Genomic DNA, 14,589 nt, shown 5'->3' on the forward strand with positions numbered 1-14,589 from the left:
GTCCCACAAATAATTGACGATAAACGATATTATTGTCGACATTATCGAGACCAAAATAAGCACTTATGTAATGTTAATATATCATAATAATGCAAGTACACCCTTTCAAATGCAACAATTAAACCTTTATTTCACATTGGAATGTCCAGAACCAGAACTTTTAAATATCCTCAATAAATAAAACAAACAAAAAACTATAAAAATAAAATAAAAAAAAGGACTCTCAGTCTCTGTTAGCAAAAATTGCACCAAAAACAAAAAAATAGACCCTGTCTCTCCAAAACAATAAATAAAATGGCCTATCCAGTCTCAACAAACAAACCTGCACTTCAATAATGATAATAAATAATAATAATAATAATAATAATAACAGAGTTGTAACTTGTACATTCCTTATCCTTCCTTCCTTTCCTTACCTTAACATGTAACACTGCAAATCCAGTTAAAAGAGGTAGAGGTAACAACATAAACACTTCCATATTTAGATGTCTTAACAGACAATATGCAAATCTGTAGCTACTTTAGTTTGGCAGATTCCGAGCAAGGAACACCAACATGTTGACCTTGTGTGGCTTAAGGCAGGATCTCTCTGGAGTAGCAATGTTGCCAGCTGTGCTAAACATTCTCTCTGAGCTGGTGCTTGTTGCACATATGCACATGTATTTTTGTGCCAACTTGGCCATCAGAGGGTATCTTCTTTGATTGTCACGCCACCATATTAAGGGATCAGAGGATGCATCAAGTGTATCTTCCTGGAAGAACTTGGTCAGTTCTGCATCAGCCCGCACTCTTTTTGGAACTGCAGCCTGGGACTGACCTGTGAGGTGAGCTCGTCTGTTTTGAAGAAGGTCACTCAGCTTCTTCTTCTTAGTGTGTGCAGGAGGTTCATCCTCATTTCCTCCAGCAGCAGCTGTGCTGCAGCTCTCACCACTGGTACCTTCTCCACTTACTTCTGGCTCTTTTAAGTCCAGCAGCTCTTGCACAAGCTGATGTTTGACATCATCCAATGCCTCTGCCTCCTCCATGGTGCCACGGTATCTTGGATCCAAGACAGTGGCCTTTCTCAGGAGGACTTGGATAGTAGGTGAGTTGTATTTTTCAGTCAGTACCCTGCACATGTTTTGTTTAACATTGACTGTCAGTGCAGTGTCATTGGGCCCTGGAGAGAGAAGGTCTCCTTTAAGCAGTTCCAGTACAGGCTTAACTGAGGACACTGTGACGTATTTTTCCCCTGAGAGGACGTCTGTGAAGTCGGCCAGTGGCTTCATTGCTGCGTTGATGGATTCCAACACAGAAACATCCTGCCAGGTTGGGTTGAGGTGGCCATGCTTTCTGTCCTGAACCAGGACACGTCTAATGGCTGGGAGCTGCTCCAGCACCCTCTCTACCATCTTCTGCTTAGTGCCCCATCGTGTGGCGACATCCTGTGGGAAATATAATATTTGTAATTTTTCATTAGTTTGTCTATATCAACAGTCTTCAACTACTTTTTACATCTCCATTATTTATCATTAATAATTTGTACATTTTATTAATATGCAACACTATGTGCTCTGCACTATACATAGAGAGAGAGAGAGAGCTTTAGAAGCAGCAAAATATGTTTGTGCCTGTCACAAAAAGAGAGAAGAGCTGCTCAACATGAGCTCCTCTATATGAGCAGCTGCTGCTGCTCCTGTTGAGTTTTACCTGCTAAATGATATCTACACTGTTTGTTCATTAGTATCATCTGTATTATTATATTATCTGTTTATTTATTTATATTGTATGTGTTATTTTACCATTTTTGTAATGCTTTGGCAATATTGTAATGACAGTCATGCCAATAAAGCTTGGAGAGAGAAAGAAAGCGAATTTGAATTTGAGAGAGAGAGAGAGAGTGAGAGAGAGAGAGAGAGAGAGAGAGAGAGAGAGAGAGAGCGCCACTAGACTATGTTGGGGGAGACTGGCCTCATTCTGTGCCTTCCTGAGGTCCCTCTTTTTGATCCAGCTCAGGTGAAATATGTTCACCAATCCTCTGCAGAGTCCTATGGCACGAGCTGTCCGATCTTTCTCACTGTCCAGACCATGGGACACAGCCAGGTGGAGATTGTGGCCAAAGCAATTAAGCCATGGCCAGCCAAGATTTCTTATTGCAGCCACAATGTTTGGACCATTGTCCGTCGTGATGCAGGCGAGTTTATTCTCATCTAGTCCCCAGTCTGCTAACGCTGCCTGCAGGTTTTCCTCCAGGGTGGCAGCAGTATGATTGTCAGGGACATACCTGGTCTCTAAACATTTCGAGTTGAGGGTCCAGTCGTCTGTGATGTAGTGTATGGTCAGGCTCATGTAGGGGGTCATGTTTGAACTGGACCACATGTCTGTGGTGGCGGCGTAAAATTTGATGTCTTTTATTTCTTTTAGTATGACATCTTTCACCCCGTTGTACATCTCGGGAATTGCCGTTTGTGAAATATATTTTCGGGAGGGCAATTCGTATTGCCGGTCAAAAGTTTTTATCATTTCTCGAAATGCTGGCTTTTCAACCGTACTAAATGGGAGCATTTCTTTGGCAATGTAGCGAACTACACTTTCAGTGAGCGCACCCCATTTTACGCTGCTCCGACTGTACTTGCTTTGTCGACCAAACGCTTCAGCAAGCGTTGACTGTCGAGCCGGCGGCTCTGCATCTCGGGGTGCAGTTTTTTTCCCCAGCTGGGAAAACTCGACCGGGTGATTGTGTTTGAGGTGGGCATGCAAGTTCGTTGTGTTGGCTTTTTTTGTCGCTACCATTTTTAAACAAAGTCGGCATACTGGCTTGTCTGTGTTGATGTTCCCACCTTGCTCACTGGGCTTGAAGCCAAAATATTCCCACACCGGGGCTGTAGCATTTGGCTTTGCAACAAGATCTTCCATGCTCTTCACTTGCTGCGGTCTGTGTGTGTGTGCTTGCGGCTCCGCCTCCTCCCACAGGTACAAAGATCCTGAATGACTGACAAGATGGTTCACTCCTTTCATTTCATTCCGCTAAGCCACAAATGCGCCCAGGTGCTGAGACCAATGTACAGAGTGAACCCTCTTGTCATCCAGCGTGTTTAGAGGCGAGAGACGAGGAAAACCCTTTACAGTCTATGAGGAAAACAAATACACGCATGCACATAGCGATTTATCGAGGCCGGAAAAGTTACCGACTTCATTTTTATTTATCGTGCGATTAATTGATTTATTGATTATCGTCCCAGGACTAGATCATGTAAACAGGACGCACCACGCATCTTTTCCTGGTCAGTTATTCGAGTTCTCCTTCACATTTTCTTCCGAGGCAAAACTCTTTTTTTTTTTTTTTTTGTACCAGTGGTGTCCCTCTGCTGATGTGCACCGCTGCAGCAGCCCAAACATAGCCACGTGTTGACATGTTGTGGCCCATTGTCTAAAAGGTATAGTACACTGCACAGTGCTTAAAGGGATAGTTCACCCAAAATTGAAACATGAAACCCTCATGTGGACTAAGGGCTGGGAGAAGTTTCAGAGTCCTCCGTGGCTTCTCTGAGTTACAGGGGGTCTCGGCATAGCAGTGTCCATATAACAGTTGCAAATGGATACCAACTGTCTTCGTAACAAAAAGACACACCAAAAAACATCCAAATATCCTACCTCCATGCTGCTCATGTCCGTCTTGTATTGAAGCCCCGAAATGCGAAATTCCATCCATCCATCCATCCATTGTCCGCCGCATTATCCGAGTCCGGGTCGCGGGGGCAGCAGTCGGAGCAGGGATCCCCAGACTTCCCTCTCCCCCGGACACTTCCTCCAGCTCTTCCGGGGGGACCCCAAGGCGTTCCCAGGCCAGCCGAGTGACGTAGTCACTCCAGCGTGTCCTGGGTCTTCCTCGGGGCCTCCTCCCGGTGGGACATGCCCGGAACACCTCACAAGGGAGGCGTCCAGGGGGCATCCTATACAGGTGCCCGAGCCACCTCAGCTGGCTCCTCTCGATGTGGAGGAGCAGCGGCTCTACTCCGAGCTCCTCCCGGGTGACAGAGCTCCTCACCCTATCTCTAAGGGAGCGCCCCGCCACCCTGCGGAGGAAACTCATTTCGGCCGCTTGTATCCGGGATCCCGTTCTTTCGGTCATGACCCAGAGTTCATGACCATAGGTGAGGGTGGGAACGTAGATCGACCGGTAAATCGAGAGCTTTGCCTTTCGGCTCAGCTCCTTCTTCACCACGACGGACCGATACAATGACCGCATTACTGCGGCCGCCGCACCGATCCGCCTGTCGATCTCGCGCTCCGTTCTCCCCTCACTCGTGAACAAGACCCCAAGATACTTAAACTCCTCCACCTGAGGCAGGAACTCTCCCCCGACCTGGAGGGTGCAAGCCACCTTTTTCCGGTCGAGAACCATGGCCTCGGACTTAGAGGTGCTGATTCTCATCCCAGCTGCTTCACACTCGGCTGCAAACCGCCCCAGTGCATGCTGAAGGTCCTGGCTCGAGGGAGCCAACAAGACCACATCATCTGCAAAAAGCAGAGATGAAATCAAGTGGCTCCCAAACCGTACCCCCTCCGGCACTTGGCTGCGCCTAGAAATTCTGTCCATAAAAATAATGAACAGAACCGGTGACAAAGGGCAGCCCTGCCGGAGTCCAACACGCACCGGGAACAGGTCTGATTTACTGCCGGCAATGCGAACCAAGCTCCTGCTCCGGTCATACAGGGACCGTACAGCCCTCAGCAGAGGGCCTCCGACCCCATAATCTCGGAGCACCTCCCACAGGATGCCACGTGGGACACGGTCGAAAGCCTTCTCCAAGTCCACAAAACACATGTGGACTGGTTGGGCAAATTCCCATGCGCCCTCGAGCACCCTGCGGAGGGTGTAGAGCTGGTCCAGTGTTCCACGGCCAGGGCGAAAACCGCATTGTTCCTCCTGAATCCGAGGTTCGACTATCGGCCGAATTCTCCTCTCCAGCACCCTGGAATAGACTTTCCCCGGGAGGCTGAGGAGTGTGATCCCCCGGTAGTTGGAACACACCCTCCGGTCCCCCTTTTTGAAGAGAGGGACCACCACCCCGGTCTGCCAGTCCAGAGGCACTGTCCCCGACCGCCACGCGATGCTGCAGAGGCGTGTCAGCCACGACAGCCCCGCAACATCCAGAGACTTGAGGTACTCAGGGCGGATCTCATCCACCCCCGGTGCCTTGCCACTGAGGAGCTTCCGGACTACCTCAGTGACTTCAGCTTGGGTGATGAATGAATCAACCTCTGAATCCTCAGCCTCTGCTTCCTCGACGGAAGGCGTTTCAGTGGGATTGAGGAGATCCTCGAAGTATTCCTTCCACCGCCCGACGATATCCCCAGTCGAGGTCAACAGCTCCCGTCCTCCACTGTAAACAGTGTTGGCGGAGCACTGCTTCCCCCTCCTGAGGGGCCGGATGGTTTGCCAGAATTCCCTCGAGGCTGACCGGTAGTCCTCCTCCATGGCCTCCCCGAACTTTTCCCAGACCCGAGTTTTTGATTCCGTGACCGCCTGGGCTGCAGTCCGCTTGGCCTGCCGGTACCCGTCAGCTGCCTCGGGGGTCCCCCGAGGTAGGACTCCTTCTTCAGCTTGACGGCATCCCTTACTTCCAGTGTCCACCACCGGGTTCGGGGATTGCCGCCGCGACAGGCGCCGGAGACCTTACGGCTGCAGCTCCGGACGAAATGCGAAATTGTTCCTGAAAAAATTAAATAAGTCTATATTTCAAGCTTGTTTTGTAGCAGAGCCACACGAGCCATACGAGTAAGACAGTGGTAATCAGAGATGTTTTTAAGATGCTCTGGGAGCCTGTCCCATTCACCGATAGTTTTGTAAGAGAATGCTGATAGGAAAAGGCAGTTAGAGGACATGTTGTAGCCTACTACATTTATCTTTTAATTTTTATGTGGCTATCAACAATTGTACTACAGGAATTCACAAAATCTAAGAAGGTCTTTTACTTAAGGCAACTTACTCTGTAAATTGACTTAGCTATTATTGACTTGCAAGTTAACAATTTATCTTTTTTATTTGAATTTATAGTCCTGTCGAAAATTGACCCTAACAAGTGTGGGTAACGTAGATTCATCCACATTAATATGAGACTATTTTAGAACCAAAAGCAAGCTCCTTGGGGTCTCTTTAAAGTTTAGGAATAGTTGTAAATTATATGATTGGAGTATTGCAATTCAGGATTTAACCACTGGTAACCTTACAACAGGACATGTTGGACACACTCCACAAGTTCTACAAAAGAGTAGCAATGGTATTGTAGTAGCCATTTGTCAAAAAACAAAGAAAAGTTCCAAATCGGATTTCAGATCATAAAATTTAAAGGGGCACTGCTGCACCATGGGTTGTGGTGTACATGAAACCATGATGTCCAAACAAATTTCACATTTCAGGTTTATTTGACCAAAAAAGTGAGCAAATAAGGAAATTCCTCTGTGCCTCTCATGCTCCGGTAAAAACCCATTTGCCCACCCAGGTGCATGCTGGTCCCTTACCGTAACACCGTGTCCTAACTGGATGCGACGCGAGCGAGCGTCCGACAATCGCATCACATCTGACGCTCTCTGTCCACACTGAATCCGTGCGTCTGTTGGAATGGAAGCACATCAGCTGTGCGCTCGCCCACTCGTCACATGGATGTATTATCAGACTGGAGACGTAACTACCCGGTTAAAAGATGGGAGAATAGCCTACTACGTTTGTGTCTTTTAAACAAAAAACACGTTTCTTGAAATACTATACAGCCAACGGCAAGTTGTCTCTATAGTGTAGGAACAGGAGTAGCAAAAACATAATGCAGGGTTTGATGTAACATTATAAGGCAGCGCACCGCCCCCTGCCCAAGATGAATGAGGCTATGAGGCTATTAAAAAAAAAAAAAAAAAGTCCGCTAGTCTCCTAGAAGCTTATGTGTTATGTTATGTGTCGCACACATGGGGTGAGCAGCAGAGCGGCCGCACCGTGACCGCGGTCCGCTCCAACTGCCTGGTGTCCCCATTGCACACCACGCGTCTTTTCAGTCACTTGTCCAAGTTCTCCTTTACTTTTTTTTTTCGAGACAACACTCATTCTCTCTCTCTCTCTTTTTTTTTTTTTTTTACCGGCGGTGTCTGCTGATGTGCACATTCTGCAGCAACCCAAACAAATACACGTGTTACTGTTGACTGGCTCTATTCCAGCCACATGATTGGTTCGGAAATCTCAATATCATTGGCTATTTGTATTGTCTGCCAAAACATGGATGAATGAAAACTATTGACCACATCTCATATTTCTATCCAAGAAAAGTTATTTTACAATTTATACTGTTTTATCGCCCAGCCCTGGGTGGGCTACTGTCCCTCCTACCTGGGAAACAGGAGGGAGACACAACTCTAGCTACACAACACCGACAAGCACTCAGAGCCGCATGTTGCAGTGACGTTAATATATGTATATAAAAACGCAAATAAGCCGACGAAAAGATGCAACTTGCCACTTAACTTCTTGTCGATGTATTATTTGCGGGGGCTTTGGGGGATCTGGTGACGGTGGAGAATCCAGACTGATTCACTGTGGACCACCACCAGTCTGATCAGGTCCATCACAGCACAGCAGCTGCAGCTGCAGCACTGCCCCGCTGTCTGTCACATGACTCTCCGTATCAGTGCAATCTCGTTTACATTACATTAAGACAACATCAGGAGAATAATGACACGTGACGGTAAATTAATGAAAATTAAAGTATGATAACGTACAGATATAAATATATTTGTTAGGGGTGCACCGAATGGCATTTTTTGGCCGAAGCCGAATACCGAATAAAATCAAAACGCTTGGCTGAATAACCAAATAATACCGAATACCGAAAGTGGTTATAAAGTTTTTAAATAAAATATTTTTTTAAACTTAATTTTCAAAGAAAGTAAAAGTTTATTGACTATTCTGACAGTTTTTGAATATTCCAGTTGCCGTTGCTCATCAAAGAAGCACAACAAGTTACATAAAGTTTTTCATTTAGGCCTATATCGGCCCATTGTGAGTGCTGAAAGATCTATGCAAGTACATTCCAAAAAAACCCAAGTGTCTTTTAAAACAGTGGTTCCTAACCTTTCTTGGTCATATTTTTTTTAATTCATCAATTAGGCTACTAGACATTTCAGGCGACCTCATTTGAATTTCAGGTGACCCCACGTGGGGTCCCGACCCCAAGGTTGGGAAACTCTGTTTTAAAAGCTGTCGGCCATGGACGGAGTGGGCGACATGCTGGGACGAGGAACTTTCGTTTTAACTGCTGCAGCCATCTCTCCCTTTCGTAGCCTACTCAGCATGCTGTTCAGGGTGTTTGGTTGTTAAATGATACATTAAAAGGCGCGTTCCTACAGGAACGGTCCCCTCACTCAGTCCTCTCAGTGGCCGTGTCTCCGCTGCAGACAGGACGCACCGGGCTCTTGGAGCGACGTGCAACGGTGCGCGCGGTCGCTGTGCAGCTTTCCCCCCCCCACTGCTCTTGTTGCTGTTGTTTTCCCAGCAGTAGGAGTCACTTACTAATAAAGCTGGGGTTTAAGCTGCCGTTTCGATCGTCGCGCGATCGCGTATTTATCAGACTTTTTAAAAAAAAAAATATTCGGCCTTGCTTTGCGTTCATTCCACCGAAGGCCGAATGTTGCTTTTTTTGCAATATTCGGCCGAATATATTCGGTTACCGAATATTCGGTGCATCCCTAATATTTGTTTCTGAAAAAACTATCATGATTTTTGGGGGCATTCTTGGTCAAATTGAGGGCCAAATGGCCCGTGGCCGCCACTAATTTCCGACGCTGAATGCGACGCGAGCGACAGAAATAGAAACCGGGCGTCGGGCTCTAAATGGCGCATCGCATCGCGCTGCGTCGCTCGCGGCCAGTTAGGACATTACAATAGGAAACCATTAATTTAGCAGCTGTCGCTCGCTCGCGTCGCATCCAGTTAGGACACGGTGTAAGTCTACCTATAGAATCTCAGGTGCCCCTAACGTGCCAAAAAGAAACAAAAACACAAATAATAAACAATAAAACACATCTTAAACAAATAACAGAATACTAACAGAGATCTCATCATAATGAAATCAAATAAATTGATTCAGAATAATCAAATCTAAATACTAACTAAAAATAAGTACCATTATATTAGTGATGCACCATATGAAAAATGTCTACCGATAATTTCCTAGAGACAGCAGTTATGAGTGACAGTATGAAGACACTGTTGTTCATGATGTGTTTCATTGTTTCTGCAGGTGACCAGCACCTGTTGAAGATTGAAGCAGAGGATCCTCCTGAGTTGACCTCTAGTCTGGATCAGGAGAACCCAGAGATTCTACATGTTAAAGAAGAAAAGGAGGAACTACCGACCACTCCAGAGTTCCCCCTCACTTCTGTTCATGTAAAGAGTGAGGATGAGGAGGAGAAACCTCAGTCCCTACAACCTAATCAAAGACAAACTGAGGCAGAGCCTCCATCCAGCAGCTCAGCTGAACAGATAGAGGCCGATGGAGACGACTGTGGAGGATCTGAACCAGCCAGGAACTCAGATCAACATGAAGATCTTCAACCAGATACAGATGATGAGGTCTCAGAGTCGTCCTCTGAGACTGATGACAGTGATGATTACTGGAGAGAAACCAGAGCACCTGAGTCCAGTTTAAACAGTGAAGCTGTTCACGTAAGTGATGAAGAATGTAACACTGGTAAGACGTCTCACTGTAAGAAGTCTCCCCGCTGCTCAGAGTGTGGGAAAACATTTAGCAAAACCTCGGTTTTGAAGATACACATGAGGATCCATACAGGAGAGAAACCATTTGTCTGTCCTACCTGTGGTAAGCAATTTAGTCAAAGAGGGAGTCTTACAGACCACATGAGGATCCATACAGGAGAGAAACCATTTGACTGTGCTTCCTGTGGTAAACAATTTAGTCAGAGAAGGAAACTTACACAGCACATGAGAGTCCATACAGGAGAGAAACCATTTCCCTGTCCTACCTGTGGTAAACAGTTTAGATACAGACACATTCCTAAAGGCCACATGAGGATCCATACAGGAGAGAAACCATTTGCCTGTGCTACCTGTGGTAAACAATTTAGTCACAGAGGTCCTCTTACAGAACACATGAAAGTCCATACAGGAGAAAGATAAACCATTTGACTGTGCTACCTGTGGTAAACAATTTATTAAAATAGGGAAACTTACACAGCACATGAGAGTCCATACAGGAGAGAAAACATTTAACTGTGCTACCTGTGGTAAACAATTTTGTCAAAGAACACATGAAAATCCATACAGAAGAGAAATTATTTCCAGTGGGAAACATTTTAGACATCGAGTGAGTTTTAATAATCACTTGAGACTCCACACACAGGAAGAAACAATTTAGGAGTGTATGTAAACTCACTGAGGGCAGCAGCAGTGTGTGTGAGGCTGCAGTTATTGAAATGTAACAGGCTCAAGACATCGTGAAAATGAATTTCACATGTAAAATATTTTTGTTAAAGTTCATGATTTTTAAATTGTATGAAATGGATTGTTCATGAAATTAATGCTACAAATAAATGAGAGCAGTAAGTGAGGCTGCAGAGTTGTTGGTTGAGCTGAACTCAACTACATAGCAGTGTGTGGCAGTGGCTCTGACGCAATTTACGCTTGGTGAGAACATCTCATTTGTCAGTGTTACAATGCCATAAATAATGTGTTGTGTATAGTTGTAAGAGGAGCAGCTGGGCAAAAAGAATATGCTGGGATTACTGGGATAACTACTGCTAACAATTTGATTTGGTTATTTTATGGAATTTTGAAAATATATGGTTGTGCATTGCTATGTCTGTCATTATTATTATTATTATTTTTAATGCTACAGTAATAAAAGAACAATAAGGTATGGAAGATGTCTGCATTTCTACAAAGTGAAATAACAAAAAATATTATAGCTGCTGCGCAGCCCTGGGTCGGGTCCGGGCTTTTTTTGGCAAATTTAGGCAAATTCTGAGCAACAAACAGGAGAATAGGAAGACAAGCCAGTTGACCTTATAATGTTCATAGGAAATGCACTGCTGCCCAGACCCCCCCCTGTAACTCCAAAAAGGCACGAATGACTCTGAAACTTCTCCCAACCCTTAGTCGACATGAGGGTAAGTAGAAAATGAGTGAAATTTGAATTTTGGGTGAATTATCCCTTTAACCAATGGAAGAACTCGGTCACTGGTTCAGTGTCTGAACCTAAAGTGGTAACCGGAGAGAAATTCGATAAGCAAACCAGAGGAAGAGTGAGAGGACGTAAAATTTCTCAGCTTCGCGTCGCCGTTTATTAATTGGTAATTAATTAATAATCATTTATTTATGTGGTTAAACATAGAACCTACCCTCATGTGAGAGAGGGAGGAGATGACATGTTAGAGAGGGAGGAGAGCATGTAGGAAGCGCACGCTGTTGTCTCGCTCCCGCTAACTTACCCATCAACAACTAACAAATGCTACCAGAGCACATCTAAACATTGTAAGTTACCAAGCGGCTTTACCGATACCCTGCCGGGTGACTGGACTTTAATATGCCTCCAAAGCCAGTGAAAAACAAACTTGAAGAGTTACAGTTACCTGGCGAACCCAGTGGTACCTTAACGATAGCATCAATAGTAAGCCTTCTGGAGGAAGACAGGCTAGCTCTTACTGCTGAGTTCCGGGCATCCATGAAAAAGATCGAAAACAAACTTGATCGCCTTCAAGCCACGGCAGACAACCACTCGATAATGATTAAAGATCTTGAGGAGAATGCAAACGTGCAGGATACCCATATACAAGCACTGGAAGCTACCTGCGCAAAGCTAACAGAGACGTGTGCTAATAATCGTGGGCCTTCCAGAATCGGTGGAGAATTCCGACCCACTCTTCTTCCCCAAGATGCTGAAAGAGCTCTTCGGTGAGATCCTGAATGCCCCCCCGGAGTGTGACAGATGCCACCAAGTCCAAAGAGCCAAACCTCTGCCAGGTGAGCAGCCCAGACCTGATCCGACTGCATGACTTCCATTCAAAGGAGAAGATAATCAGGGCCGCATGGATCAAAAGAGGGAAGCTCTGGTACCAACATTATCCCATTGTCATCTACGAGGATTACCCGACAGAAATACTGGATGAACACAAAGTTTATAGCAACGTGATGTCGGCGCTATATAGACCTTTTCAGAGAGTATAAACAAACTATAAACATAAAATACTAATTAAGGCTCCATTCCATTTAGTGTACCAGAGCGTTTTCTAATGAGCCACACCTGTCTTTGTTTATACTCTCTGAAAAGGTCTATAAACTTGGCCTGAAGCCAGCCCTGCGCTTCCCGGCGAGACTCACCATCAAGACCAAGGAGGGAGGTAGGCTACACCTAACCTCAGTTGATGAGGCGGAGAAATATATAAAAACAGTCGCTAAAGATTGACAATGTAACGTTACGCCACCTCTCACAACAGAGTTAAAGCAGAAGTAAGTGATATATTTGTGTTAATATAAGTCTTAAATAGTTATATCTTCCGACAGCAATCACTTACATAGAGTGTTTGGACCGAAACACGGGTCTCTCAGTCACTCTGCTCTGCTCTGAGCCGAGGAGAAAACATTTATCGTATCCTACAGTTTTTATCCAATGAGGAGAGAGAACGGCATGCAGGGCTGTGTGTGCAGCCAAGGGACGCCGTGAATGTGGTGACGTAGGGACGAGGACTGTTATGGTGCGTTCAAGGAAACTCGTAACTCGTGTTTTTCCGACCTGTGAAGTCATACCAGTTCAATCTGGTACGAGTTCACGGGTCGGAAGTTACGAGTGGCCGTTATAGTGACTTTCACAGGTAAAACAGGTCGGAAAAACACGAGTGGGTTGCCTGAAACGCTACAAAGTCGTAAGATGTGACTTGAAGCTGTAATTTACGGTTTCAAAAGCCTACCTGGAACGCAGCATTAGCCAAAATGACCGGATCGCTTACTTCTGCTTTAACTAAGTTAACATGGCTAACCTGCAGTGCTAGCATTGACATTAACTAGCTCCTGCCAGCTGATCTGAAGTGCTTTGGATAGCATCCGCTTTTTGTTCATCAAGTGTGCAAACTGGACCTTAACTGACTTGGACTGAACTTTTAATTTACCTCGCACCTTGACCAACCTTGACCTCCCTATTTGTTTTTTGTTAAACTTGTATTATGGAATTTATTAAACATGAAAAGGGAAAAATCCTTGCACAGATAGCTTTTCACCAAATATCCCAGTGGAGGCGTGATTTGTAGTTGAAGGAAACAGTATTTGTGACTCGTGGGGAAGATTCAAGCAGTTGTAATTATCGATTTGTATTTGTGTTTTAAATAAACATATTGAGAAATTATTTTTTAAGTACATTGAACTTTTTTTTTTTTTGCACAAATTCAAATTTTGTCCACAACTTCACATTGTTTGATACAGGTGCACAAATATATTTTGCACCAAATATACTGAAACAATTGGAGAAAAAGTGTGTGCAGGCCTGTTTTTTAATCTGTGACTTGTATAATAGTATTTGTGCACCTGTGATTACGAATTTGTGCATGTGTAACCCCTTGGTCGCACTGCACACGGAAGCTGCGTGTGTGCACTGCGTGTGCCTTCTCGGGCACTTGGGTGGTCGCACTGGGAGCGTACTTCTCCTCCTCTCTCCGCGCCCGTCAGACATCGACTGCAGTCGCCCATACTCGTATTCACTCGGTTTTCCACACATACATGTCATTTTAAACATGCGTGTGTGTGTGTGTGTGTGTGTGTCTCGTGTGCAGACCCAACTGACAAATATTTAGGCTATAGACGGACAAGCAACAACTTAATTAATCATCATTTTATTTATTTCATTTTGAAAATTGACCGTATTCTCTCGCCTTTTCTGTGCCCGACTTCCTGTCTGGTACGATCTGGTCTCTCCAGCTCGCGTGAAAAATAGAACTGAACCGATCTGAAGCGCTGCAGGCATGCGCACTGCGCTCCAGAGCGGGTGATGTGCGACCAGGCAGACCGGTTAACATGTGCGCCTATCTGAAACTGCCTCCACTCCGCTTCGGTTCCGCGTGCAGTGTCAACAGGCTGTAAGTGTTGTGTTTTATTTGTGGAGAGAGAAAAAAATCTACAAGTACACAACTCGTTCTGACACACTTACAAATCACTGTACAAGTAGTACACAACTCATACTGTACATACAAATCACTGTACAAGTACACAACTCATGCTTACACACATAAAAATCACTGTACACAAGCACAAATTCTACCGTTACAGATGCTCAAACATTTTCCCCCAGTAATACCTCCAGGTGTGTGGCTTCTCAAACAGACTCAGGGAGTCACTTTTTGGGCAGATTTCAAAAATGGTCAAAATTTCAGAAATTCTGTTATCTAAACAAAAATCTGTTAATACATAAATTGCATCTAGACAGCATGGAAATGTTGATGATTTGTTTTTAACTAAAAGTGTTTATTTTACTTTGTAACTATATCTAACATTGAAAAAATCCCCTTAAAGCTGTCTAATTTCCAAAAACAACTACTTCTTCCTTGGACTTAAATTTATAG

At 45.0% G+C, this 14,589-nt stretch overlaps 1 protein-coding gene across 1 annotated transcript; it reads right to left on the minus strand.

Annotated features, from left to right (window-relative positions):
• Window positions 1–521: 521 nt before the first annotated feature.
• Window positions 522–2,430, minus strand: LOC310994313 (E3 SUMO-protein ligase ZBED1; the record flags this gene model as incomplete). Its single annotated transcript, XM_083982955.1, has 2 exons — window positions 522–1,424; window positions 2,011–2,430. The coding sequence occupies 2 exons, from the start codon at window positions 2,428–2,430 to the stop codon at window positions 522–524; spliced, it is 1,323 nt and encodes a 440-aa protein (XP_083839081.1).
• Between the last annotated feature and the right edge of the window lie 12,159 nt (window positions 2,431–14,589).

Source organism: Trachurus trachurus (assembly GCF_905171665.1).
Source record: "Trachurus trachurus genome assembly, chromosome: 12".
Classification (NCBI taxonomy): Eukaryota; Metazoa; Chordata; class Actinopteri; order Carangiformes; family Carangidae; genus Trachurus; species Trachurus trachurus.